Raw genomic sequence first — 27,175 nt, 5'->3', positions numbered from 1 at the left:
GTTTGGAGACAGGTGTGGCATTGCACACCTTTAATCTCAGCACTGGGAAAGCAGAGACTGGTAGATCTCTGAGTTTGAGGCCAGCCTGGTCTACAAAACAAGTTTCAAGACAGCCAAGCTTAGGCAGTGAAGGACAGAAAGCTGATGAATATGTAATTGAGGGGGCCATGTTCCAGCCCCAGAAGAACTTGGCAGCTTCAGCCACACGGTTCTGGCTTTAGAGTTAAGGATAGAACAATTGTGTCAGGAATGTTCCTGGATGGAGGCCTAGAGAAGTCATTGTGTAAAGCTGTGAAGTTGAAGCCTTGTGACCCCAAGATGTTGGAGATGCCAGAGCCATGGGATACATGCTGAGGAAAGCTGCTAACAGAGAGCAGATCCAGCCCAAGAGAAAGAAGTGTGTTACAATCAACACAGCTGAAAGGAATGACGATCTGAAGAGCGTTTGACACCAGACATGGAGAGGTAAAGTTTGGAGTTTGCCCAGCTGGTTTTTTGGCCTTGCTTTGGTCCAGTATTTCCTCACTATGCTCTCTTCTCTTCATTTTGGAATGGTAATATGCTATTATATGTCGGAAGTATGTGATCTACTTTTTAATTTTGATTTTATAGGGGGATTACATGAATCTCAGAAAAGACTTTGAACTTCAGACTTTTAAACATTATTGAGATTGATAGACTATGGGGGCATTTGAAGTCGGACTATATCCACTTTTGCATTATGACATAGCTACAAGTCTTTGGGGGCCAGGGAGTAGAATGTGGTGGTTTAAAAGAAAATGGTCCCTAAAGGGAATGGCACTATTAGGAGGTGTGGCCTTGTTGGAGGAAGTGTGTCACTATGGGGATGGGCCTTGAGATTTCTTTTGCTAAAGTTTTGCCAGTGTGACACTCAGTCCATGTCCTGTTGCCTTCTGATCAAGTGTAGCCAGCCCATGTCTTCCTGCATGTCACTACACTCCCCACCATGATAATAATGGATTGAACCTCTGAACTGTAAGCCACCACATCAATTAAGTGTTTTCCATTATAAGAGTTGTCATTTAGTTAAGAAGCCCTAAGACATGTACTTTTATTTTCATACATAAAATTATAATATTTCATACGTTTTATATCAAGTTCCAAACATATATTAGCAAAATGTTTTATACATTTAAAATTGTAACTAAAGAAAATGAACAAATTTATTTGGAATGTGATCAAAATTTTACTGGCATGTGCCTATAATCAGAGATGTTTGGAAACTACTGTTCAGAGGAAGGACAGGGAAACTACAACCAGTGGGTCAAAGCCAACTTGTCCCAGGTTTTGAACAGCCTTGGGCTAACACTAGTGTCCATATTTTCAAGCAGTTGCAATACAAGGCCTACATAACAGGTTCAATTTTGCTTCTTGGCAGACAAAGCTGAACTACATTCTACTTGGCCCTTTAAAAGAAAAGAGAAAGATAGAGGCCTGCTTCAGACATAGAACTATTTCTATGTTATGCCTCAGTCCACTTCTAGGATCTTAGTTCAATAACTAATTCCTCCTTTGCCTGATGTGTGTGTCCTTAAACTCAATAGCATGAACTGTGCATTGGCCTATCCCAATTCTTCCAGGAGGAACACCATCAAAGCATTCACTGATGAGGAACCATGTTCCTCTTCCCCAGCTGAGGCCTCTGCTGTGTAGATTCTCCACAGTACAGCCTTCTAACTGAGCACACAGGCTGCTGGGACCTGCTTCATGCCATGTGTTCATCCTTAAATCGAAACCTGTGGGTGATGGCATGTGACACACGTGTCATGATCTGGCAACACATAAACCCACATCCCACCCTCTGACAAAGGAACAAAACATGCATAGTTAAAACTTTTCACTAAAGGCAAATGAATGGCTCAGCAGGTAGAGGCACTGAGATCAACCCCTGCAATCCACATGGTGAAGGAAAAAACTGATTCCAACAAGTTATCCTCTGATTCACGTTCGTGCGTGCGTGCGTGCACGCGCACACACACATACACACACACATACCATGGCATATGCACACGCACAAATAAACAAATTTTCACTAAAATCAGGGTTAAGACAAAAATGTTTCTAGGTTTGTTACTTTTAAAATATGAAAAGTATATAACTCTATTGTATATAAAGATAGTAAGGTATGATTATTATTTAAAATATGGCAATTTTAATCTTTAAAAAAATCCTCTCTTAAAATGTCAGATTTACTTTGATACAACATAAAAAGTAATGCCTTATTGCTATTACTAATAAAATACATTTCTTTCACAGTGACAATTCTTTATGTTTCTTGAACTACTTGTGACCCTTGAAGAAACATGGATACCTGGGTCCACTCCCAAAATTTACTAAATCCAGATCTTGGAGACTCAGGGGGCAATACCAAGAAACTTTGGTTTCTAACAATTTCTGCCACAGCACCAAGAGGCACTAATCTGTAACCCTTTAATACAGTTCCTCATGTTGTAGTGACTCCCAACCATAAAAGTATTTCATTACTACTTTGTAACTGTAATTTTGTTGCTGTTAAAAATGGTAATATGAATATCTGATATGCAGGATATATAACACGAAACTCCAAAGAGGTCGTGACCCACAGGTTGAGAAACACAGCCCTAAGATCTATGACAAATCATGGTTCTACAGGCAAAGCTGTATTGTAGCACTTTTATTTTGGCAACACCAGTTTTTAAAACTTGCTTTTCTAGGGCTAAAGAGATGGACCTGTAATTAAGAGCACTTGTAGCTCTTGCAGGGGACTTGAATCCTATTTCTAGCATTTACATGGTGAACCACAATTATCCCTAACTCCAATTCCCAGGAATCAGATGTTCTTGCCTAACCTCCAAGGGCACTAGTCATGTACATGGCACACATTCATAAATGCAGGCAAAAGGCACACACCTAAAATAAAATTAACAAATCTCATACAAAAGCTTTAAAAGAGACTTGCTTTCTCATCACCTATTCATTAAACATTCTTACCTCTTTTTTGATAACCTGTGAGGTAGTTTGAATGTGATTGGCCCCTATAAGCTCATAGGGAGTGGCACTGTTAGAGATGTGGCTTTGTTGGAGGGAGTGTCATTGTGGGGGTGAGCTTTGAGGTCTCATATATGCTCAAGCCATGCCCAGTGTCTCAGACCACTTCCTGTGGTCTCAGCTCCTGCTCCAGCACATGTCTGCCTGTGCACCACCGCGTTGCACCACGATGATAATGGACTAAACCTCTGAAACTTTAAGCCACCTCAACTAAATGTTTTACTTTATAGGAGTCACTATGGTCATTGTGTCTCTTCAGAGAAATAGAAACCCTGAACCCTAACTAAGACAGCTTGTGCCTTCCTGGAGACAAAAACTCTCAAGATTGCTGACATCAACTACAGCAAGCTCTCACTAAATCAGGGTACTTATTACTGCTTGCCTCACATTCCACTTCCCCCATAGCACCCTTATTTTCCATTTTACAGTATTGATTTTTTTTCTCTCTGAATAACTCCTGTGTCAAGCATTTATTGAGTGCCAAAGATTGTACTGAGTTTTGCTCTGTGAAATGGATCACATTCTCAAGCTCTGTAAGTGATTGGCTCAGGTGGGTCAAAGCAGAGCAGGGTGGGACCCGCCTTCCCAAGCCACTCTTCAATATCATGGAGGCTATCTGTCAATCAATGGTGGACTCATTGTTGTTTAACAATAGATGGTGGAGAGCAGGATGTGATATGGCTCTATCTTTTCATAATTACTAGAAATGATTGGCAGTCAGATTGTTCCCTGTAGCACAAATGAATATATACTTTATTCGATTATATTATGGTCTGGAAAGAGAAAGTTTTCCAAACACATTTTCCCTTGGGCATTTTTGTCATGTATTTGTTGGGAAGGAAACAAGAAATCAAATTTGAAGTGGAAGTTTAATATTCTATTAAAACCAGACACAATTACCATCTCTTCCGTGCACAGACGAGAATATAAGAAACATACCTTTGGCCCCTCGGGTCCTGGAAAGCCCCTCTGTCCTTGATTTCCTTTACTCCCTTTCTTTCCTTCATCACCCTGACAGAGTAATTACAAAGACATAGAGGTTGTATTAACAAATGCCCTTGCAGCCACATCAGAGACAGTCTCTCAGCAAACACAAACCTTCAAGTGAGTTTACCTGGGCACAGCCTGGCCACTCAAGGTTTGTCAAAGTGCTTCAGAAACCTGCCCAGCCTTTGTCACTTACTCAAAATGATTTGCTAGTTTTAAGTTTGGAACGGCAGAGAACTTTTGCTTGAGTCTTCTGTACCGTGAGTCTGTGCACAGATGGTTCTGATACATTCAATATTTCAAAAAAAGAGATGTTTTTTAGCCCGAGTCTCAATTTTCATGCTATTTCAGTTTAAAAAACATTAAAAGAGACATTTTTCAAATCAGGGCACCATTTCTTCCTCAGTGGGGAGTCTAGTTGATTCTACATAAGAAGGCCAATAATTGTGTTGGTAAGGCGATATTCAAGCAGTAACTTGGGGCAGAGCCGGAAACTGCCTCCCGTGGCTCCTCAGCATGGCTGTACTCAGCAATGTTCCCACAACCATGAAGAATTCTACCACCTTCCACCAAAGCAAAGCTCTCAGAACTATATCGCTCTCTTTCAAGGAGGCACTGCTGCAGAGCATTATATACAGATTTGGGTTCAGGTCAATGAAAGATTCTCTCCTCAGGTTTGCAGCTGAGGTCACTGGCATATTTTTGGTATGCCCCGTGGAACATTTTTGGTAAACCTGGTGGAGTTGCAGTTTTCATCTGGAGGGCTTGGGAGAGCACAAATTTCTAGAGCCAATGTTTCTGATTTAGTCAGTCTCCACTAGAGCCCAATAATTTGCATGTCAAATATTCCACGGTGATGCAGACCCAGCTGATTTAGGGACTATAACAACACATCAACAAAAAGATGCTCTATGGAAAAATTGAATCCATAGGATGATAGGTTCAAGTGGTTGCGACTATATAGATATATTTAAATTTCAGTTTCTCACATTAAGACTGAGGGTTTGACTTTAGTTAATACGTTCACAAGTCTGATTTGTTGGGAATCAGTATTTTAATAGAATAATAAATAAAATACTAATATGTACACAGTGTGATTGCCAACTCTGCATGAAAACTACAGGAATTCTGGCCCCTTAGAAATGGTATGTTATGCCGCTAGAGGCCTAATCCTATGGATGATTTTATATCTTCTCATCTTTACATACAACAATGTTGGGCAGTGGTGGTGCATGCCTTTAGTCCCAGCACTTGGGAGGCAGCCAAATCTCAGAGTTCCAAACCAGCCTGGTCTGTAGATCAAGTTCAAGGACAGCCTACAGAGACAAACCCTGTCTCAAAAACAAAACAAACACATGTGATTCAAGTAGCATTTTTAGAGGGAGTAAATTGCCACTCTGTTTCTTGCTTGTGTTAGACTAAGGATCGAACCCATGGCCTTGCGTATACTAAGCACATTCTCTCACCAAGCTCAAAACCCCCATGCCCTAAATTGCCATTTAATGAGGTGATTATGTCCTTTACTATTAAGTAAAAGCCTATAAGTATTTGAATAAGCTTTAGACACTTTCATATTCTAACAATGAATCTTGAGAATCCTTTCCCTTCCCATGGTTTCTTTAAACATCAGTTGACCATTTATTGAGAAAACATGTGTTAAATGCTTTTCAGCACTAGGTCTTAGGATGGAAAACAAAGGCAGATAATATACACTTGCAAGATGTAAACATGCCTGACATAGCAAGAATGACAGTCAGATCGCTCCTAAATTGGCTCTTTGGACTGGGGACCAGCAAAACTGTCATCTGCTTACCTTGGGGCCAGGCTGTCCTTTCCCGGGCATTCCTTCTGGGCCTCTTGTTCCTGGAAGGCCAGCTTCTCCCTGAAGGAAAGGACACAAATGTCTCAGCTGGTTCTTGGAGGACAGAATGCAGAATTAAAATGAAAGCTTATCAATGTATAAATTAACATTAAATTCCCCTTTAACCAGAGCAGCTGAAATACCACAAGGTATTTCATATCTCTTAATTTCCAAAGCCCTAAGCTCACTTTCCTAGGCGCTTCATTCACATTGAGTAGAGGTTTTTGCTTTTTGTTTGTTTGTTTTGTTTTCAACAAACCCTGCTATCTGCTATTTTTCAGTAGTTTCATTGAAATCGGAGCACTTTAAATGTCAACAGAAAATAGTTCAGAGCATCTTTACAACAACAGCTTAACTTACTAGATGCATTTACAGATTCTCTTTTGGAGGAAGAGGGGTGTTTTTGTTTGAGATTCAATTGATGTGATTTCTAGAACTCTCAGAGAAATCTCCAAGTGCCAAGGCCAAAACAACAACCAAGGCAAAGAACATGTACAGCCCCAAGGCAGCCCTGGAACTGGGGTCTTTCCAGGGTCAATGGAAAGAACGTTCATTCTCAGGTACTGTCTGCCCTGCTAGTTTAACCCCAGGTCCTGGGGAACCATGATGCTCCTTTAGCTCCACCGTTTTGACCCTAATAATATAACACCAATAAAATTACCTTCTTTCCAGAGGCCCCATCTTCCCCTGGGACTCCAGGCTGTCCCGGGAGTCCCACTGCACCTGGCTCCCCCTGGTGGATAAACATAGTTTATTTCAGTGAAATGTCTTTACCATGAACCTCCACTTTGAGGTATTAATTGGAAATATTGTCTTTATAGATATAATCAAGTTAAGATAAGGTTATTAAGGTGAATCCTAATTCAGTATGACTGAAGTCATGATAAAAAAGAGGATAAAGCCCTGTGAAAACAAACGGAAAACACTGAGTCAATAGAGGCAAACACAGAAGAGATGCAGCCACAAGCCAAGGAGTGTAGGGGATTCACAACCTAGTAAAAGCTGAAAAGAGGCCAGGAAGGATTATTCCCTGTAGGGTTTGTTGAAAGCATGGCTGTAGAGTTCTTGATTTCAGACATATAACCTCTAGAATTATGAGATTTCTGGTTTTCCAAGGCACTTGGTTTATAGCGTTGTAACACCAGCTCCATGAGATTATTACAAAGGGGAGCTGGGAAGTGTGGCCCCAACACTCCTCCAGCCCTATGTAGTAATCCCATTTGCTTTGCAGGTGATTCATGATTAGCAGTCTCCTTTAAACCATTCATTACAACACACATACAGCTTCCAAACACTACAGAAGTGGTCTTACTGTAAATAAATAAAAAGTGTTGAACTATTTTAAAGTCAACTAACCTGAGAAAGCTAGTAAGCAGTGGGGAGGGGAGGAGGGCTTTAAAAATCACAGTAACCTTAAAATTGACTAGAAGTATAAAAATGAGAAACAGAAAGAACTCAAAAAAAATTAATTCTAAAACTAAAGATAAATCGGCAGCGGGGGTGATTAGTATGTTAAATGATGCCATAAGTAATATTAAAAGGAAAGTTGATATGAGCATGTTCAAGGACAGAGTTTTAAAGAACATTTAAAAGTTCAGTGAAAACTGTGAACAAGTGGTTAAGAGAGGAGTCATTGCTCTTGCAGAGAACCTGGGTTAGGTTCGCAATACCCACACAGTGGTTTACATTGGTCTAAACTCTAATGCCAGGAGATCTGCCATCTCTCCTGAACTCAGCAGGTTCCTGTGTGCATGTGGTGTACATGCACACACCCACCACACACACACACACACACACCACACACACACACACACACACCACACACACACACACACCACACACACACCACACACACACACACACTCATACCCACACCACACACACACACACACACCACACACACCACACACACACACACTCATACCCACACCACACACACACCCACACCCAACACACACACTACCACACACACACATACTCACACACACACACACACACCACACACACTGACACTCACCCCCACCACACACCACACACACACACACATGAATTAAAAACCTTTTTTTAGAAAAAGAAAAGAAGAACATTAACAAGTGCATAATCTTCAAGAATTTTATTAAAAGGTCAAGCTTAGTGCGGCTGTGAATGCTGGTAGCAACAGATCTAGCAAGTTAAAGCCTCCGAACCAATGGTTCTCAACATGTGGGTTGCAACCCCCACGGAGGCAGGGTTACATATCAGATATTCTGTAAATTAGATGTTTACATTGTGACTCATAACAATAGTGAAATTACAGTTATGAGAGAGCAGTGAAAATTTGTAGTTGGGGGTGATTACAACATGAGGAACTGTATTAAAGGGTCATAGCATTAAGAAGGTTGAGAACCACTGCTTTGGATTTTCACATCCTAAAACAGCAAAGCTCTTGTTGGCTTTCCTGCCAAGCCTCAATAAACTTTGAAGTCTTTGAAGAACAGGGTCTCTACAAAATCTTACAGAATATTTCAAAACAAAATAAAAACAGAAAAAGAGGCAAAACTACCCATTTTTATTTAAGCTAGCCAGTTCATTCCTAGACATTTACTCAAGAAAAGGGAAACTAGATGTTCAAAGACACCGCAATAGATGTTTCTAATTTGTAACATCAAAAGCTTGGCAACAGCCAAGATCTCTGCCATCAGGAAAATGGATAAGTATATTGTGGTACCCCTGTACAATGGGGGGCTTTTCAGCAACAGAAACAATTATTCACACACCCTGCAAAGTGCATTTTGAATCAATTCTTCTGCATGAGCAGAAGTAATATCTACCTCAGAGGCAATCAGTGATGGTGAAAGTCATTGGAAACATATCAGTATGTAGAAGTTAGAGGAAGCAGAAGGACAGTTTTGCACAGGACGCAAATGAATAAAGGATGCTTCTATCATTTGGTTGTTAGAGCATTCATATGCCAAAATCTGTCAAAGTGTATATACTAAATATAATTATTTGTTATATATTAAAAACACTATGATCATTTTTAAAGGCCACAATGTCCTCAACAAAAGACTAATCAACTGAAGTATCCTTAAAAAGTAAATACCATGGATAGTTGTGTTTATCTTTAAAAAGAATACAAGAATGATTCAACATCTAAGATCTCTATTAATGTATCAGATTAACAGGGTAACAAATATTTTACTAGGAACAGAACTTTAGTAAAATTCATTACTTATTTATAATAAATAAGGAAAAATGGTAAAAATTGAGAGAGAACAGAATTTCTTTGACCCAAAAGAATTCTTCAAAAATTTACAGCAAGCATCATATAATTTTGCTGGCAATATGATTTTGTGTAAAAGAGTATAAAGCACTTAAATTGGAAATAATAAGTGATTTCACAGGGTGACTATGGGTAAAACTCAACATTCCAAAATGAAAATAAAACAAGTGCTTCTCCAATAGGCTCATAGTAGCTAATCAGAACTGTTGGAAAGAGAACAATTCATATTGACATAATTTCTTTGGGGAGCCCAAGAATGACCTTAGCAAAAGTATGAGATAGAAGATCTTTATAGAAAAAGAAATGAAAATATTTTCCTGAAAAGTGAGAAAGCCTTACTCTGTAGTTGGAAGAACTCAATAGCTGATCTGTAGATTTGATAAGACATTTTATTAAATTTGACAATTCTAAAATGTGTTAGAATCAACAATAAGCAAGAGAGATAATAAGAATATTTTTCTTGTCACATGATGGGACTTTCCTTTTCCTTTTGAGAAAGGTTCTCATGTATCCCAGGTTGGCATGTATGTGTGTATGTATGTATGTATATATAATTTATTTTACATGTTGATCCCAGTTCCCTCTCCCTCCCTCCCTCTCTTCCACCCTCCTATGATCCCCCAACCACCCTCATTTCCCATTCCCCCCAATCCACATGTAGGGTGATGCCTTCCAGGAGGGGTCATCTAAATCTGTCAAGTCATTTGGAGTAGGGACGAGGCCCTCCCTCCTGCCTCTAGGTTAAGGGAATATTCTTCAATGGGTCCTTTTTGCACCAGGGATACATCCTGGTTCCACTGTCAGATGGCCTCTACCTTTCTATACAGCCCCAGGAAAGACTTTGATCCCCTTGCTTCTACCTCTTGAGTGCTGGCATTGCAGCATGCACTACCACACAGATTTATACAGTACTGGGAACTGAATCCAGAGCTTTGCACATGTGTTAATCACACAGGGAGAGAATAAAACCACTACCATAACTTCGAGACAAATAGGAAGCCAGTTTTAATTAAATACTGGCCAGGATGGTGAACTCTACCCAGATCCATTCCTGGGTTCCCAGAAAACAGCAGACAGTCACATTTTGCAGAGACTTAAAAAAAGGCAACCCCGTAAGGCTACTATATTTCTCATCAGGTCCAATCAGGGGCAAGCATTTATCCTGACATATTTCCTGCCCACCTACCACCCCTCTCCCACCTACATGTGATCAGGTGCATCAGGTATAATAGAGTGGAGTGAAAACATACGACTCATTATCTCTCATGAACAACAGTCTCCAGCATTTTAGGAGATATCTGTCCTTGGGCAGGTGGCTTGCTGGTTAAAGGCACTTTTGTTTCATGGATCTCTTAGGGACAGTAATTAAAACTTAAAACATAACTTTGGTTCTCACACATGCTAGGCAAGCACTCTACCAACTGAGCTATATTCCGGGTGACATGATATATTTTACATCTAGAAGAATCAAGATAGGAAGGCAATAGTGCAGAGAAATATGAATAGATGCTAGGACAGAATAGAGGCCGATTCCTAAGGACATACACATGTAAGCTGACACAAGGCATGGGTGGCATTGCAAACCAGCATGGCAAAATGGTGTTCTCAAGAACTAAAAGAGATATATTAACAATGGGGGGGGGGACTAGAGTCTTCACACAGATGCCCCACACAAGCTAAAGTCCATGTGGATACAAAGGCAACCTTAAAAAGCAAAGCATACAATTTTCAGAAAACACAAGACTATTTTCATGACCTTAAGAGGTTTTAAAAGAATTTTTTAAAAGTCTAAGACGTAAAATGGGAGAAACACATCCAAAATGTCAACTTATACACTAGAAGGATAAAGACCAGTTACAATCTAGGAGAAGATACTAGTAACCCAGCCAACAAAAACTTTAACATCCAGATGTATAAAGGACTCTAACAATAACCTAGCATAAAGTCCCGAGTATCGTTAGGAATCTACAAAGAGACAACATAAAGGTCCACAGAGTGCATGAAGAAGCTGTTTCTTTAGTCCCCAGAGCATAAAAACTAAAATGATGGAGTGTATCTTTGTATGTTTCCCATTTTCCAGTTAAGACAAGGATATACTGTGAGCACGAAGTTAAAGAAATGACAGCCCACGTGAGACAGGACCCCTGCAGCACCCAATCAGAAGACAGTGCCACCTCTGCTTTCCACATGTCAGGGAAACTTGTAGTCCGGTATGTGCAGAAGGAAGCATGACATGTTTATGGCACGAGCACTGACAAATGGGAAACTTGTAATCTGGTATGTGCAGAAGGAAGCATGACATGTTTATGGCATGGGCTCTGGCAAATGTAAGACAAGAGAAGAATGACCTTAAATACCACAAACAAGAGAGGGAGGAAACATGAAATGAGATACTCTCATACCGTGAAGCATTTTATTTTTAAATGAGAGAGACTTAAGGTTAACTGGAAAAACTGGAATTTAAATCCAGATAGTCTAACTGATAGCCCTTAACATACTATGGACTGTCTTTCTAAATCAACGTGTAAATTGTTCTTTACATGAGTATACTTATACACTGTATGTCTATATGTGTACATACACATATACATCATATTTATCACTTATCATAGTACATATTATATCAAAGCCATGCAAGAATGACAGTTTTACTGCTTTATTAATATGCTATTATATATATATATACATATATATATGTATATATATATATATATATATATGTTTTTGTTACGCTTACATCTGATGTTTTCTTCTAGTACCCAATTGTTTATAACAATCTTGACAGTGATAACCAAAATATGGTGACAACTCAGTGTGGCTCACTAGGAACTACATAACTTCATGATAAGTAACAAGGTTGTACCAAGTAGTAATTCATCCATTCAGCAGTATTTGAAAGCCTACCATGTTGTGAAAATTGGCATCTAATAACAAGATGAACAAGGTCCCTTGCTCAAAGGGAAGTATGAGTTTTATAACAACCCTGTCCAATAGAAACACCAAAAAAACTAAGAAATACTAATTATACTTTTCCACTTAACCAAATTTCAAGTTAAGAGAAACAAGCTAAACACACACACACACATATATATACATATACATATATATGCACACCCACATATATTTACATGGCATATGCATATTTATTCTTGCATTTGGATGTGAAGGAAACCTTACATTGTGTCATGTAAATTGACTAGTGGCATCTGAGAAACAGTCACTCAACTCACCTTTGGACCCTGTACCCCAATTCCCATTGGTCCTCTAGGGCCTGTAGGTCCCATCTGGCCTACTTCTCCCTGGGAAAGAAAGAATATTGGATAGGGTTGTTAATATTAAAGCACAGTAAAAGTAATACATTTCTACCTTTGAGCTCCTCAGACCTTTTGTATATCAACAAAGTGAGATTTTATGTGCCTAATTCACACCACACCACACACACACACACACACACACACACACACACACACACTCACTCACATACACAGTGGTAGTTATACATGAAGTCCCTTTAGTTACACGGATTTTTAATGCAATTTTGACTATAGGCAGTATACACCTGTATATTGTATACACCTGTAGAGGCACCTTGAAAACATAAACAGTTACATTACAAAATGGTTAAATAGAAAGCACAGGTGATCTCTGACTAAGAGCAATAACAAAACCAGAGAACAACCAAGCTCTCAATGATGAGCCCCAAATACAACAAGGCCCACACGAGGACACATCTATAATCTCAGTGCTGAGGCAGAGGCAGAAGAACCTAAATTAGAGACTTATCTGGTCTATACAAAAAGGTCCTGTCTTCCCCACACCCCAAAAGACAAATAAATAAGCAAATATACAAACAAATAAATCAGTAATCTGAAGGGCAGAAATGATGTTTTTCTTCTGGTATGCGGGCTCCAAAGTGAGCAAGTGCTTATGAGAAGTATAATTTATTTATTCATAACAATGAATAGTGATCCTTGAAGCAGTGTGGAAACTAATTATAATAACTCCCTTTCCTCATGTGATGCTTAAGAGTTCCAAATTAAGAGATAACCTGATTACAAAATTCAAGAAAAACTTTTACTATTTAGGTCATTTCTGTCTCCATCTTTTTAGGTGCTGGAAGTTGAAGCCACTGTGGGAATGCTGTGAGAATGCAAGCTCACCAGCCCAGAGTGGGTTGCCTCTACTGATGTGCACTTGCTAGAACAGGGTCTCAATAAATAAAAATAAAAACAAGACAAAAAATAAAAGTTATGCATTATACCTTCCAAGCCATTTATAATATCAATATCACTTGGCATAGAATGTTCTGAATTTAAAGTTAATTCCACCTGTTCTCTTCCAAAGATACAAAACATCAATCACAAACAATAATTATACTATAAATGTATTAAATTTTTCTGTCATCCAGAAAGTTACCTTGGAACCAGGTGATCCTTGTCCTGGGGGTCCTTGTGGACCAGGTGGACCAATTGGACCTTGAATTCCCTTTAGAAAAAAGTTTTAAATGTCACCAGTGAAATTCAGATGTTTGGACGACAGTCTTTTGTCTTCTAAAGTGCAAGTACAGCTCCTCATTACAAATTGCTGATGTCACACCAACTACTGTACTGACTAGACCACTAAAATCATCCAATCAAACCCCATTCTTTAACCCCCAATGCATATCCTTTCCCTCTATGATAGTAAAAGAAATCTCAGTTGGCCCATGTGAATACCTGGAATAAATCGAATGCTTCCACTGAATACCTTTAATCCCAGCACACACATGGGAGACAACAAGAAGACAATCTATGATTTTGAGGTCAGCCAGATCTGTATAGTGAGTTCCAGACCAACCAATGCTAGATAGCAAGATCTTGTCTCAGAAAACAAAAACAAAAACTCATGATTCCTCATCCCTAGAAGTCAGGTGTACATGCATCATTCTATCTACATCCTATCCACATTGTATCCACAGCCAAAATATAGAGTGACATATGTAAGTTCTCATTTATTCTAAAGCAGTGGTTCTCAACCTTCCTAATGTTGTGACTCTTTAATACAGTTCTTCATGTTGTGGTGACCCATCCCTAAAATTATTTTATTGCTTCTTCATAACTATAATTTTGCTACTATTATGAATCATAATGTAAATATTTGTGTTTTACTATGGTCTAAGACAACCCTTGTAAAGGATCATTCAACCCCCAAAGGAGTCACCACCTACGTGCTGAGAAACACTGTTGGATCTCTTCTTATTCCTGTGGTCAAGCCATGTGGTAATCTTGTACCATGTGGATGAAGAAAGCTCCCAGGGAGACAGACTAACAAAAGTGAAAACACCTGGCCCCTTGACAACATTGATGAACAAATCCTCTGCTCCAGCTTGCAATTTTCAGTCTAAAAATGGAAATTCCATAATGCTAAACCAATTCACACCTCTTGTCACATGCACAGAAATGTATTTCCTAGTTGGATGCAGTGACATGTTAAAGATATGATGTGTACTCTGAAAAGCAAGCTGACAGACATCAAAGTGAAACATGTTCAAATACATGACTCCTTGCTACACTGTAGGTAAAATTAGGTAGAGGAACACAGGGCTTACAAACTTCCTTTCTGGAGAAAGTTATCTAGATTACAAGGATTTTTCTTTGCATAAAATGAGAAGGGGCTTGGTTGAGACCTTCTTTACTCTGATCTAGAAGGAGGACTTCAATGAAGCCAATTATATGTTGCTTTTGGTTTGGGGGACACAGGGAACTGTTTTCTGACTATTGCCTGAGTTATCTAAAATGGCTTGAAGTCGCCCAAAGGGGCCAGACTAGGATCATCTTATGTACACAGAGTTTGTCAGAGTAGAGGCATGTGAGATTTTCCTATTGATGAAATGCATGCCAAGTAGGGGCCAAGAGTGCCCTGGCATTATTTGAACCTTGTCCAAGAGACCGAGATGGGCAGCAGGAGGAATGAAGTCCTACAAAGACAGAGGCTAAGAAGAGATGCAACTGGAGGAAGATTTCCTCCCACATCCTAGAAGGACTGACCACTGTGGGACTGAAAGGGTCCCACAGGTGAGAGGTGAGATCACATGTCTCCCAAACCCTAACCCCCAAAGCCATGTATCACAGAACCAATAAAGAAAGGACGTTCATGTACTTCTGCCCAGTCTCTCTCTACCTCAGCCCAGGAGAAATCAGAACCCCTCGTCCCCTCCAGCGTGTACCAGATAACAAAGATTAAGAGAAAGTTAATAGTAACCAGAGAAGTCTTTGATTTGTCCAAAATGCAGCAGCACTACAACTTCAGTTGTCTAAAAGAGATCCAAAGTCTGTGCTAGGCTGGAAATTTCATTCAGTGGCAGGAAAAAAAAAAAAAAAAAGATGTGGCTATCAAGATGAAAACATTAAAATTATGCTTGTTTGCATCCTATAAACTGTAACTGTAGAAATAATGTTTATAAGATACATTATTAATGTATACTTATATAATGCAAAAAAGTCATCTCTTTTGCTCCAGTTAGACAATACAGCTGCTTATTTATTTTTAAAATATGAACATTGTTTGGGGGGAGTTGGTTAAGAGAGCACTTGCTACTCTTTAAGTTCATCATACCCACATGACTGCTGACAATCCACTAACTATAACTCCGGTTCTGGGGAATGTGATGCCCTCTTCTGGCTTCCACAAGTAATAGGCATGCATATAGTGTACATACATACATACAGGCAAACACACATACATATAAAATAAAAATAAATACATTTTAAAATAAAATGCAGATATCATTCCTTTTTCTCTGGTTGATGAGACTGAGCAGTCTCCCAATTTAGGGGACTACTATGGTTCTAAGAAGGAACTTTCCTAACTTTATAGCTGCCCACAAGGAGTAAGTTACCACAGCATGTACATGGCACATATGTGCCTACATGTGTGTTTCTTACATTTTACTGTGAAACATCTGAGGTGATCGGATCTCTGAATATTTCATTGAAATCTGCAGACCACTTGAAAGACATTGTCTGCAGGTTGCTGGAAACAGATTTTCCTGATAAATAGATGAGTGGAGAAACATATTTCCATAAAGAACCAACACAGGAAGAAACACCAAGCACAAGAACATGCCAGATGAAAGTCAGGAACAGAACTGAATGCATAAGCAGAGATTAAGTTCAAGTATCGCTTATGCCGTTTCTCATAAAAGAGTAAATTAATTCTAAGCACAGAGAAGTTCATCCTACCCATTAAGGGTCAGCCCTGTAAAGACATTTTGCCTTTAAGTTTTTGTTTTCTTTTGTAACAAAGAAAGGGCATATAAAAACATAAAACCAAAAGTTTCTTTTTTTAAAATTTTAACTAAAAAAAATAGCAGTCTCCATTAAGAGCCAGAGTTAAAGGGAGCAGGAAGCCAGGAAGCCACAGGTGGGAGGCTAGAATCCACAGACCATCTGGACAGACTGTCTGTCTTTGAACCTCATTGTCAGTCCCAGATTAGTATCTCAGCCCCAGCAAACCACAAAGCCCAGGATGTGACAGTGCTGTCAGGATGCCAGGACCAGAGAGTAGCCCTGCAGGGGCCAGCAGACAAGCTACAGGTCCTGAGAGTCAACCCAGGATCGTCAGTAGCCTCATACCCCACTCTGATTATTACCTCAATGCTATTTACAGATTGATCTCGTTGTTCTCTGCACCCCAGTTCTCCTAACACATTAGACTAGGAACTCCACCAAGGGTGACAAAGTGGGAAAAGGAATAGTAGTCAACCTTACTATTGCTTGAGATAACAAATATGTAGTAATAACGGTAAACGAAATTCTTAAGAATAATCTCAACACTTCAGGCCAACAATGAAATTTGGAATTCCCTCACTTTCAACCCTCTTTCTTCCTTCATCACTTTAGGTCAAGGAAGCACCATGCATTCTCCAGGCAACATAATAATTCAAACCACAGCCATAAATTTTAATCAAATGAACTTGCCACTTTCTAATCAGGGCAATATGTCTATATTTGCTGTTGGCTTTGATTAAATGAGACTGCACGGCTAATAGCAGAGGGTGAATCATAGTAGATGGTACTAATGTCCAAGGTTCATACCATTTACATTTGACACAGTTTTCCAGCTTCCTTGAGTATCCAGAGATTTTAGAAGTAGCTCCATCTCTGAGCATGCAGACATCCTTCCTTTCTTCTGACCCCAGAGTCACCACCATGTCCCTTATAAACAAATCATGGTCTGCTTCTTTTGGAGAAGGATGCCTTTAAGTTAATTAGTGTGCCTTGATTCTGGTACTTACTTAGATACCAACGTAATACTTAGGTAGGTGAATGGTTAGGGGATGTGAAACACTCCTTCATTGGCTCAAGAGATGAGAGTACAGTCATTTTCAAAAGGAAAACATACACAAGCCAGCAGGTAAGAAAATACTTTTCTTCCAAGGGTGACTACAGATATAAACTAGTGTCATCAGAACAGTTACCTATTAATAAGGTCTTAATATAGGAAGTCATAGCTCCAAAAAACATATAATTTATTTTTTGAATCTCTGACCGTCCTAAAATTACAAACTCCTCATGATACTATTTTACCCTTTCCTGTATTCTTATTTTTCTTATTATTCTGAACTTACACTCCATGGAATTCATTTGCAAAATGAGCACAGAGATGCTTGTAGGCTTCGTCCTCCCTGAATACAAGGACCGGGGTGAAATGTCTGTGCCAAGAAAGAGGAAGCAAGAACCACTTACCTGCTCTCCTTGACTTCCGATGCCAGGAATGCCTGCTGGTCCCTGGGGTCCCACAGGTCCCAAATCCCCCTGTCAAAATATGAGTAGACAAAGCCTTATTCACCTATGATTTACTAATCTGGAATTGACCTAGATTAAAATCTATCTTTACACTTTTGACACATTCAATATGGAAAAATCAAAGCCTGCATTCCCTTTCAACAACTTATAGTCCAATGTACCAAAATAGTGATCTATTCACTCTTTCATCTAAATTAGTTATCTTTTATTTTTTATTTTAGTTTTTGAGATTGTAACATAATTACATCATTTACCCCTCCCTACTCTGCCTGGCAAAGCTCTCCCTCTATCCCTCCTTGCTTTCTTTCAAATTCATGAACTCTTTCTTTTATTAATTATATATATATATATATATATATATATATATACATATATATGTGTGTGTGTATGTGTATATACATATAAATATTCCTGAATACATAATAACAGCCTAGAATTTGTATCAATTTACATTTAGCAGCCATTTCTCTCACTACTCAAGCCATATAAAGTTATTATAAAAACACAAACATTTCCTTATGGAGCACAGCTAATGTATTCAAAAGTATAAAATTAATGAAGTGTGAGAAAAATGAGCCAGAGGAAAGTATTCTACTTTTTTCAAATAGCATGTCCAAAGTTAAGAAATGAAGGAAACAAAATGAAAGAACCCAAACTTCTCCAAGAAAACAAAGCAGAAGTTACCTATGAGGACAAGGTGTGGTGGCACACTTGCTTAATCCTAGCACTCTGGAAACTGAGGCAGGTAGATCTCAGTGAGTCAGACATAAGCCTAGTCTACCTAGAATGCCAGCAAAGACTACACAATGAGACCCTGTCTCAAAAAGTGGGTATGTGTGAGAGAGTACTCAGGTCCTAGGTTACTCATGAAGGAAAGCTAACAGAATTAGCTGCTGATTGGGGAAAATTCAGGATTTCTCCAGGGTTTGTGAAGGAAGAGAGTTACTACTTATTGAGAAAGAAACCAAAGGGGCAGGTTTGGAGGTGGGAGTGATCCTTGGAGTTCTGTTCCAGACTGGTTAAATTTTAGAAACCTAAAACTGTCGTCTAAGTGAAGGCACTAAGTGGGAGAGATCGGGACTAGGAATTTCAACGTGGAGGCCTTCAAAATGATGACAATAGTCGATGCCATGCCTGGGCGACTTTACCAAGAGACAGAGGAGGTCAGAGGCAAGTCCTTCTAGAACTCCAGTCTTTAAAGGTTAGAGAAATGGAACGGCAATGTGAACTAAGAAGAGCATCCAGAGAGACCAAGAAAAGAGATGGCTTCAAAGGAGACGGGGTCAGTAAGTGCTACAGTTAGGTCAAGTACACCTAGTGTCAACCCTGCCATTGAGCAGAATGGACAAATACTCATTTGTTTTAGTGGTAATTATATTTAGACTACATCAGGGAGAGCCAATGTTTTCTGGCGGGGTACTTGAGATTGGGCCTAAGGCCTGTTTCTTGTGAGGCAAGCTCTCTGTCATTGAGACAGACCCCCAGACTACTTTTTACCTTGCATTTTTATATAAGAGCTCTCCATATTGTTTTTGTTTACCTTGAACTTACTCTGTGGTCCAGTCTTGAATCTGTGATCCCCCTATCTAAGCCTCCAGAAGAGCTGGAATTATGGGCCTAATCCTCTAGGCCCAGTTACCAAATCTTTTCTTAAAAGGCTAGACAAGGAATCTTTTTGGCTTGACAAGCAGAATAAGATCTGCTTTGTAACTGAAGGTTGCTGTTTTAGTGGCACGTAAACAGCCATAGAGGAAAGGTAAATGATCAGGTGTGTCTGTGTGCCAGTGACATTTGATTCAAAAAGTCAGGCAGGCAACTTAGGCTAAATAGATATCATGAACAAAATTACATAATTGGATCATATTTTATATAAATTAAAGTATATTTAACTTGTGGCAAGACAGGCCCTAGAATAAAAATGTGTCGTATTTTGATTCAGCAATAGACTATCCTAACTCATAACTTAATCCCTTTCTTTCCCAGGAGCTCTGTACTCGGTGGAAGTCATGCCTTACTTGTCTAGATTAATTATCTTTAAAACTTTTTTCCATGTCTCCATTTCCCAAATGACTTTCAAGAATGACAAGATGACAGTAGTTAGTTTCAAGTCTGCTGACTCCAGAATCCAAACTCAAAACCAATGATCTGCAAGTAGTCAGTAAAGAAAGCAAAGCCCCACTTCATGAAGAGTTTACGCTTAAATGCCTATGCTGTCATCAGTGTTTGCTCTAGCACTACTCATAATAGCTGAGTCAAGAAACCAATTTAGATGTTTAACAACACAGAAATGGGTAAAGAAAATGTGGTGCACATACATAATTGAACTCTTTCAGCCATAAGGAATGAAGTTATGCCATTTGCAAAACAATATTTCTTGGTTGTGCACCCACCATTTAACAGCTGAGTCATCTCTCCAAATGGAAACAACTAGGCCAACAAGATGATTTAGTGGCCAAAGGTGCTCGCCACACAAGCCTGGCAATCTGAGTTGGATCCCTGGAACTGAGGTAAGGGCGGAAAGAGAAGAGCAACTCCACAAAGGCATCCTCTGATTTATTACAAGAAGTAACTACAAGAAGTAATTAATAAACAAATGAATGTTTTTAAATGGACACAACTGGAGAGAATGATGCAAAGAGAATTAAGATAGTCTTCAAAAGTCAAACATTCTATGTCTTCTCTTGTTCATATCCTAGATTTTATGTGTTACAGGAAATCTTGACTTGAAAGTAGAAGCACAACTACTTGTAGGAACTCCTGGACTGGAGAGAGGAGGATTATGGGAAGGGGACTATGCCCAGCATATAATATATAACTGAATGAAAATGTCTTTATGTTACACAGTACCATGTACACAATCATTTTATTAAAGAAAATAATTCAATAAATATCTGTGTCATCAGTACTTTGTTATTATATTTTAACCAATTATGTATGTTTGAGCTTTAAGTTAGGAGTACTACATTGTCACCTGAATCACACACTAAAGTTTCTGAATCTCATGTTTTACTTAAAATAATAGGAAAAGAAAAAAGACCAGTAAGGAGAAAGGGGACAGAGTTGGTTTTTTTTTTTTTTTTTTTTTTTTTTTTTTTTTTTATAGAACAACAAATAAAAGCTTTTCTATGTGATAGTGTTCAGGAATTTCAAAGTCTTCTTTACATGAATTCCAGATGTGAGCCTTAGGCCGGGCTCCCAAAGACTAGTTACAGAAAGGGAGGAGCGATAATATGAATAGAGGGGTCAAGACTACATAGGGGAAACCCTCAGAAAAAGCTGACCTGAGCTAGTGGGAGTTCACTGACTCTGGACTGACAGCAGGGGAACCTGCATAGGACCCAACTAGGCTCTCTGAATGTGGGTGACAGTTGTGTGGCTTGGGCAGTCTTTGGGGCCACTGGCATTGGCACCAGGATTATTCCTGGTGCTTGAACTGGCTTTTTGGAACCCATTCTCTTTGGGTTCCTAGTTATGGGGTGGGGGTCCTGCCTCAGAGAGATGTGCCAGACTTTGTTGGCTCCCCATAGGGAGCTTTATCCTCTCCAAGGAGTAGAGGGGGTGAGGTTGGGGGAGGTGGGGAGAGCAGGAGGAGGGGAGGAAGTAGGAACTGAGATTGATATGTAAAATGAGAAAAGATTGTTTTAAAATAAAATATAATTTCCTGGCCAAAAACAGCCCCCAGATGTGAAAGCACAGATGCCATGCGACAGCAAACTTGGAAGGTTAAGACACTGAGCTCACAACAACCGCATGTTCTTACAGCTCCAAAGGAAGAAAGAAGTATTTTACTGCTTGGAACTGAGCTATTTACACTTGGAACTGAGCTACTTGAACCAAGAATTATATTAGATCCAAAATTTGCATGACTCACTATCATTATTTTTGGTAATTAAATACAGTCAGAAGAGAATATATCCCTCATGACTGAAACCCAACACTTGAGATAATCTTATCAGTTGTTATCCTAGCTTAAATAATATGATACGCCTAGGACTTGAAAGATAAATAACTAATGATTGACATGAGGAATCTAGTTTTTCATATATCTTTCTTTACAACACTTTTATTTTGCCCTGCAAATTTATACATGAATGTTATATTTATGTCATCTATATCCCACCTTCTCTCCCTGAATTTCTCATGTACCCTCAACTCCCTCTAGAATTAATGACTTTTTAATTATGTATGGTTGTGTGCATGTATGTGTGTATGTGTGTGGTGTACACACACATACACACACACACACACACACACACACACACATATGGTATATGTTTTATCTCTTCTCCCTCTGACAACTTTTACTCCCCATTGCTCTTTAGGGTCTGATCAACTTCTAGTATCTTCTATCACCAACTTCAATTCCACTCCTAATCACCAAGTCCTTTAATGTAAACAAGTAACTAGGGAGGTGTAAAGCAGATTCTGCTAGCTAAAACCTGACAGTGTGGTTACAGGGTGGAATACAAGCTCATAAACCACAAACACCAAGCAATGTTATAGACCATAGAGAAGCAAGAGTATTCTATCATCATGTCTGAACAAAGGCAAATTAGTAATAATAATAATAATAATATGCTTAAGTCTCAAAAAAACGGCCAGATCCCATATATTATCTAAAACTGAATGCTTCTACTTTAAAAAAAAAAATTAACCATTCACCACTCATCCACCACTGTTTTCCTGAAACTTCTAGAGGAGACTCATTAAAATAATCTTAAGACCATCTCCACCCCCTGAGAGCATCCAATTCAATGCCAGAGTGTGCTTTTGTGAATGCTCCTCTAACCAGCCAAAACAAGCTCAGATTCTATGGAAATCTTTGTCTTGCATCCTTGTCCTGAGTTGGGACTGGCTTCCAACAGCATGGGTCTCCCTCACTGTAATGACTCAATAACCTTTGCCCAACATGAGGCAGACTCTGAAGGTCCCTGTGCTAAAGGACAGCAGAGCTAGTTTTCTTAAACAAGTTCCCTTACTCTAGCTCATTTTAAGGTAGTATTTTTGAGTGTCAGCCCAAGGATGTAAGGATAGAGACATAGATGCATAGATACATGTGATATATCATAGTCAACATATTTTTTTTAATTTTTAAGATTATAATATAATTGCATCATTTCACCTTCCCTTTCCTCCCTTCATCAATACACTTTCAACAGTTGTGATATTTGCCAAGAAATATCTTTTGCTAATAACCTGTTTCAAAGATGTGTTGCTAATCACAGAGTGCATTGCAAGTTAGAACTCAAATAAGTGAAGAATTATTTTAGATATAGATAATATGGATTTCCACATTACAGTTCATCCTGCATGGTAAAATGCTTCACACTTACTAGTTTATAATTACCTAGATACGTGTGTGGGATGGTTGTCTTATTATATGCAACTCAAACTGCACATGAATAAAGAGCAATGTCAAAAATAATTTTCCTTTATTCAGGCTTACATGATATAATTTGTATTCAATACCTTATCCCCTTTGATTGACAGGCCTTGCAATCCTTGTGGGCCAATTGGTCCTTCAGAACCCTTTTCACCCTAAAAGCAAATTGGAAAGGTATCAGTATACAAAGAAAAGTAAGACTATTTTTTATTTCATTTCACATTCAAGCCACAGTTCTCCCTTCCACTGTTCCTCCCACCCACCCCTGGCCTCCCTTCACTCCCTCACATCCCCCCCCAGCCCACCCTTTAGAATCTACATTATAGTTACTGAGGATTATACCTCAGATTAATTTTTTTAAGTCAAATATCCAAACTCACTGCTTGTACAAAATGAATAACTCTAACTTTGAGATTTTCAACTCAGAGGAAAAGAAAGGTTTGGTTTTAACATTTAAACAGGAATGGGTCTATCTAAGACAGGCACTGCTTAAACTGAAAAAGCTAAATTGCAAACCCATCAGAGAACCAATCAATCGTATAGTGTGACTAATGATAGAAAGCCTCTTTTCCTTATTAATGGTGAAAATGGATCCATTATAATAAGGAAAATTTGTCTCTCCTGTGAACTAATTCTTGTTGGAAGTGGATTACTGATTCAATGTTTGAATTTTTAAAAATCCACTGAAAATATAAGGTTATAAGGATTTATGGAAAGACTTGAATAAGATGATAGATAATAACATATTTTATCTGGCTTGCCCTGATATTAATGTTATATCTATAAAGTCTTAGTACCCTGTGCCTTTATAGGGTAAAGAGGCCACATGAATTAATCAGAAGTGACATCCAGCTAATGCATTTGTTAAAGCCAAGAGTAAAAACTAAGACTGTTTCCTAAGAAACAGGGATATATATCTATACTCCTCAGTACAGCCATGTGCATTGGTTAGCTTTAATTTTCAACCTAACACAATGTAGAGTCACCTCAGAAAAGTCTCAATTAAAGATTGCCTACATTGGTTTGCCATGTTGAAATGTCTATGGGGAGTTGCCTTAAAACACTTAATCAATATGAGAAGACAAAGCCCACTGTGGGTGGCACCAGTCCCTAAGGAAGGAGCCCTGAACTGTATGAGTGGAGAAATAGAACTGAGCATGCGTAGGTAAGCAAGTGACTATGTGTGAATCCATTCTCTCCTTGTTCTTGATTGTGGATGTGATGTGTGATGTGACTACCTCTCTCCTGCTCCTACTGTGATTACCTCTTGCTATAATTGATTCTAACCTGAAATTCTGAGCTATAATACGCTCCATCCTGTAAGCTGCTATTTCTCAAGATATGTTATCACAAATACAGAAATAAAACAAACACCATAATTTAACTACTTATTTCCTACACTTTTGCAATTTAGCTACCTTATCTAAACTCTGCCTGGTGGGAAATTTGAGTGTTCCAAGTTTTCCTCAGAATGCAATAATGTATACTCAATCCTAAAGCATCACTGAGGGTACTATGTCCTTTTATTGATAAATCAGGAGCGAATACAATGCCCTGGGTTGATGCGAGATGTCATTCTGTAAATATGTTTCTCGTATTGGTTAATGAATAAAGCACTGTTGGCCAATAGGAAAGCAAGACAATTGGGACTAGGAGACTAGGAGGAGAGAGAAGTAGTAAGGAGGAAATTCAAGATGGAGAACAGAGAGAGAAGAATGCCTCGCCCTCTCTCCAGTAAGATGAGACCACGTGGAAATACTTAGATTAATAGAAATGGGTTAATATTTAAGAGCTAGCCAATAAGAAATGCTAGTAACAGGCCAACATAATTATATCTAATACAGCGTCTCTGTGTGTTATTTGGGGCTGTCGCGGCAGTGGGACCAGGCTGGCAGGAAAACCTACTCTTAACATTGGGTTATTATTATTACTATTTCAGGTGATTTGCCTGTATGTATGTCTGAGCACCACATGTATTCCTGAAGACATTGAAAACCAGAAGAGGGCATCAGATCCCCTGGAACTGGAGTTACATGTAGTCATGAACCACCACGCAAGTGCTGGGAAACAAACCTTAGTTCTCTGGCAGGGCAGCTAGTACTCTTAATTACTGAGCCCTCCCAATATATCACTTTTATATAGTATAAAAATATGGTGGACCTGCCATTGAGTCATGCCCTGGAATATTGTACTTTCTAGTATCTTAGTATTTAGCCTAATATTCTCAACCCCTTCTTTTGCTTTAACACATGGATATAAAGAGAAAAACTCTATTTGAATTTTCCAGATTGCTTGGGTTAGACATAAATAGAAATCTACTAAGTACCAAAATATTTAAGAAACTACATATAACCTTAAGATAGTCAAAGGCATTTCATTTGTTAGGTCACCTATCCCACATATTTTTTCCAGTTTTAACAAGGACAACTTTTAAAAGTTTAACCCATTTTCACTCACAATTTGATGTCTATGGTTTTAGCTAACTACTTTTCCCTCCTGAAATGTGTGTTTCTCATGGGTATCAATATTGATCATTGTAGAGAGATGTAAGAATGAGATGCTTAGTTCACATGATTGCAGTTGAGAGCTCAGACCTCAGTGACTTGAAAGAATGACACATGAGATGTTCTTGGACACTTGGAGAGCAGCATGCAGCATGTAGCTCTCAGGATTGTGTATATAACTCAGCATGTATGTTTCAGAGAGAGAATTTAAAAATGAAAAGAGATTCCAAACGTGTCTCTTATTCTGAAATTTTGTGGCTAGGGCCCAAAGTACCTTAGAAAATTGTTTTCTATGTGGCTGAGGCAGATATGCTGTAAACTGAAGACCAGGGGTTGGCCAACCACAGACCACTAATCAGACCCCACTGCCTACTTCTGTTAATATGGTTTTATTGGTTAGCCACATGCTATCATTTATACACTGTGTATATTTCCAGACTACAACAGAGCTGAATCTTTGCAACAGTTATCAAGTGCTCATAAAGCCCTTGAAGAAACTACTATTTTTGACCTTTACAGAAAGAACTGGTGTCGAGGAAGCAGTAGGAAGCCTGCTTTCCCAACTCCAGGTCAACAGGGGGTCTTTCAGAATGTCTTGTTCTTTCTTTGTGATGAAATTATTCTTCTTATGTTGACAGCAATACTATTAAAACTGGTCGTTGGACTTTTTTTTTTTTTTTTAATCTGAGTTTAGTAAAACAAAGCTGTGAGCCAAGGGTTGCCATAGCTACACTCAGTAACTTAACTTCTGGACCAAAACCAAATGCATGTAGCTTTAGTGCCTATAAACTAAGATAATTTTCTAATTAATATATGGTAATTACACAAATTGCCAAGACTGCTGATTATTTACTTTGTAATTATAAATTTTATGCTTATGTGCTTTCATGTTATGGAGAAATTTGCATTTTCTTTTACTTAGTAGGGTGAAAATGGCCAGGAGAACACTTGACTTCTAACAGTTTGTAATTCATGGCTGTGTAAGACAGAGCACTTTTTCCAGTGGTTCAGAGGCTTTAATGTTACCTTTGGTCCTGGAACCCCTTCTCCTGGTGGGCCCCTCTCTCCTGTTGCTCCCTCAGGACCACGTGGACCCTGGTTAGGGTAGGAGAAAATGGGCAAGAGAACAGGGTTAAGAATGGGCCATGGTAAAAAGGGAGGAAAACAAGCAGAAGAGAATGGATCATTTCCATTCCCACAGACATGGTGATGACATAGTCCTGCTCTGTTTTTAGTAAGAATTATTCCTGTGCAAGCCACTCTGTCAGCTGTTAGTAATAGGATCCTCACTGGATTCAATATTCCTTCCCTCTGAAAGGCCTATGAGCTTCTCACTGTCTTCAA

At 38.9% G+C, this 27,175-nt stretch overlaps 1 protein-coding gene across 1 annotated transcript in view; it reads right to left on the bottom strand.

Annotated features, from left to right (window-relative positions):
• The window catches only part of Col28a1 (collagen type XXVIII alpha 1 chain), a 166,872-nt gene that overhangs the window by 87,496 nt on the left and 52,201 nt on the right, over nt 1-27,175 (bottom strand). The window contains exons 14-21 of the mRNA XM_051177129.1: nt 26,858-26,926; nt 23,414-23,482; nt 17,885-17,953; nt 13,575-13,643; nt 12,389-12,457; nt 6,558-6,629; nt 5,849-5,917; nt 3,988-4,059 (exon numbers count right to left, since the gene is read on the bottom strand). Of these exons, the coding sequence (XP_051033086.1) occupies nt 3,988-4,059; nt 5,849-5,917; nt 6,558-6,629; nt 12,389-12,457; nt 13,575-13,643; nt 17,885-17,953; nt 23,414-23,482; nt 26,858-26,926 (558 nt within the window). The remainder of the gene's footprint in view (nt 1-3,987; nt 4,060-5,848; nt 5,918-6,557; nt 6,630-12,388; nt 12,458-13,574; nt 13,644-17,884; nt 17,954-23,413; nt 23,483-26,857; nt 26,927-27,175) is intronic.

The sequence above is a fragment of the Phodopus roborovskii genome, unplaced genomic scaffold, assembly GCF_943737965.1.
Source record: "Phodopus roborovskii unplaced genomic scaffold, PHOROB, whole genome shotgun sequence".
Taxonomy (NCBI): domain Eukaryota; kingdom Metazoa; phylum Chordata; class Mammalia; order Rodentia; family Cricetidae; genus Phodopus; species Phodopus roborovskii.
The sequence above is the reverse complement of the archived record's forward strand: the minus strand, read 5'-3'. Positions and strand labels throughout refer to the sequence as shown.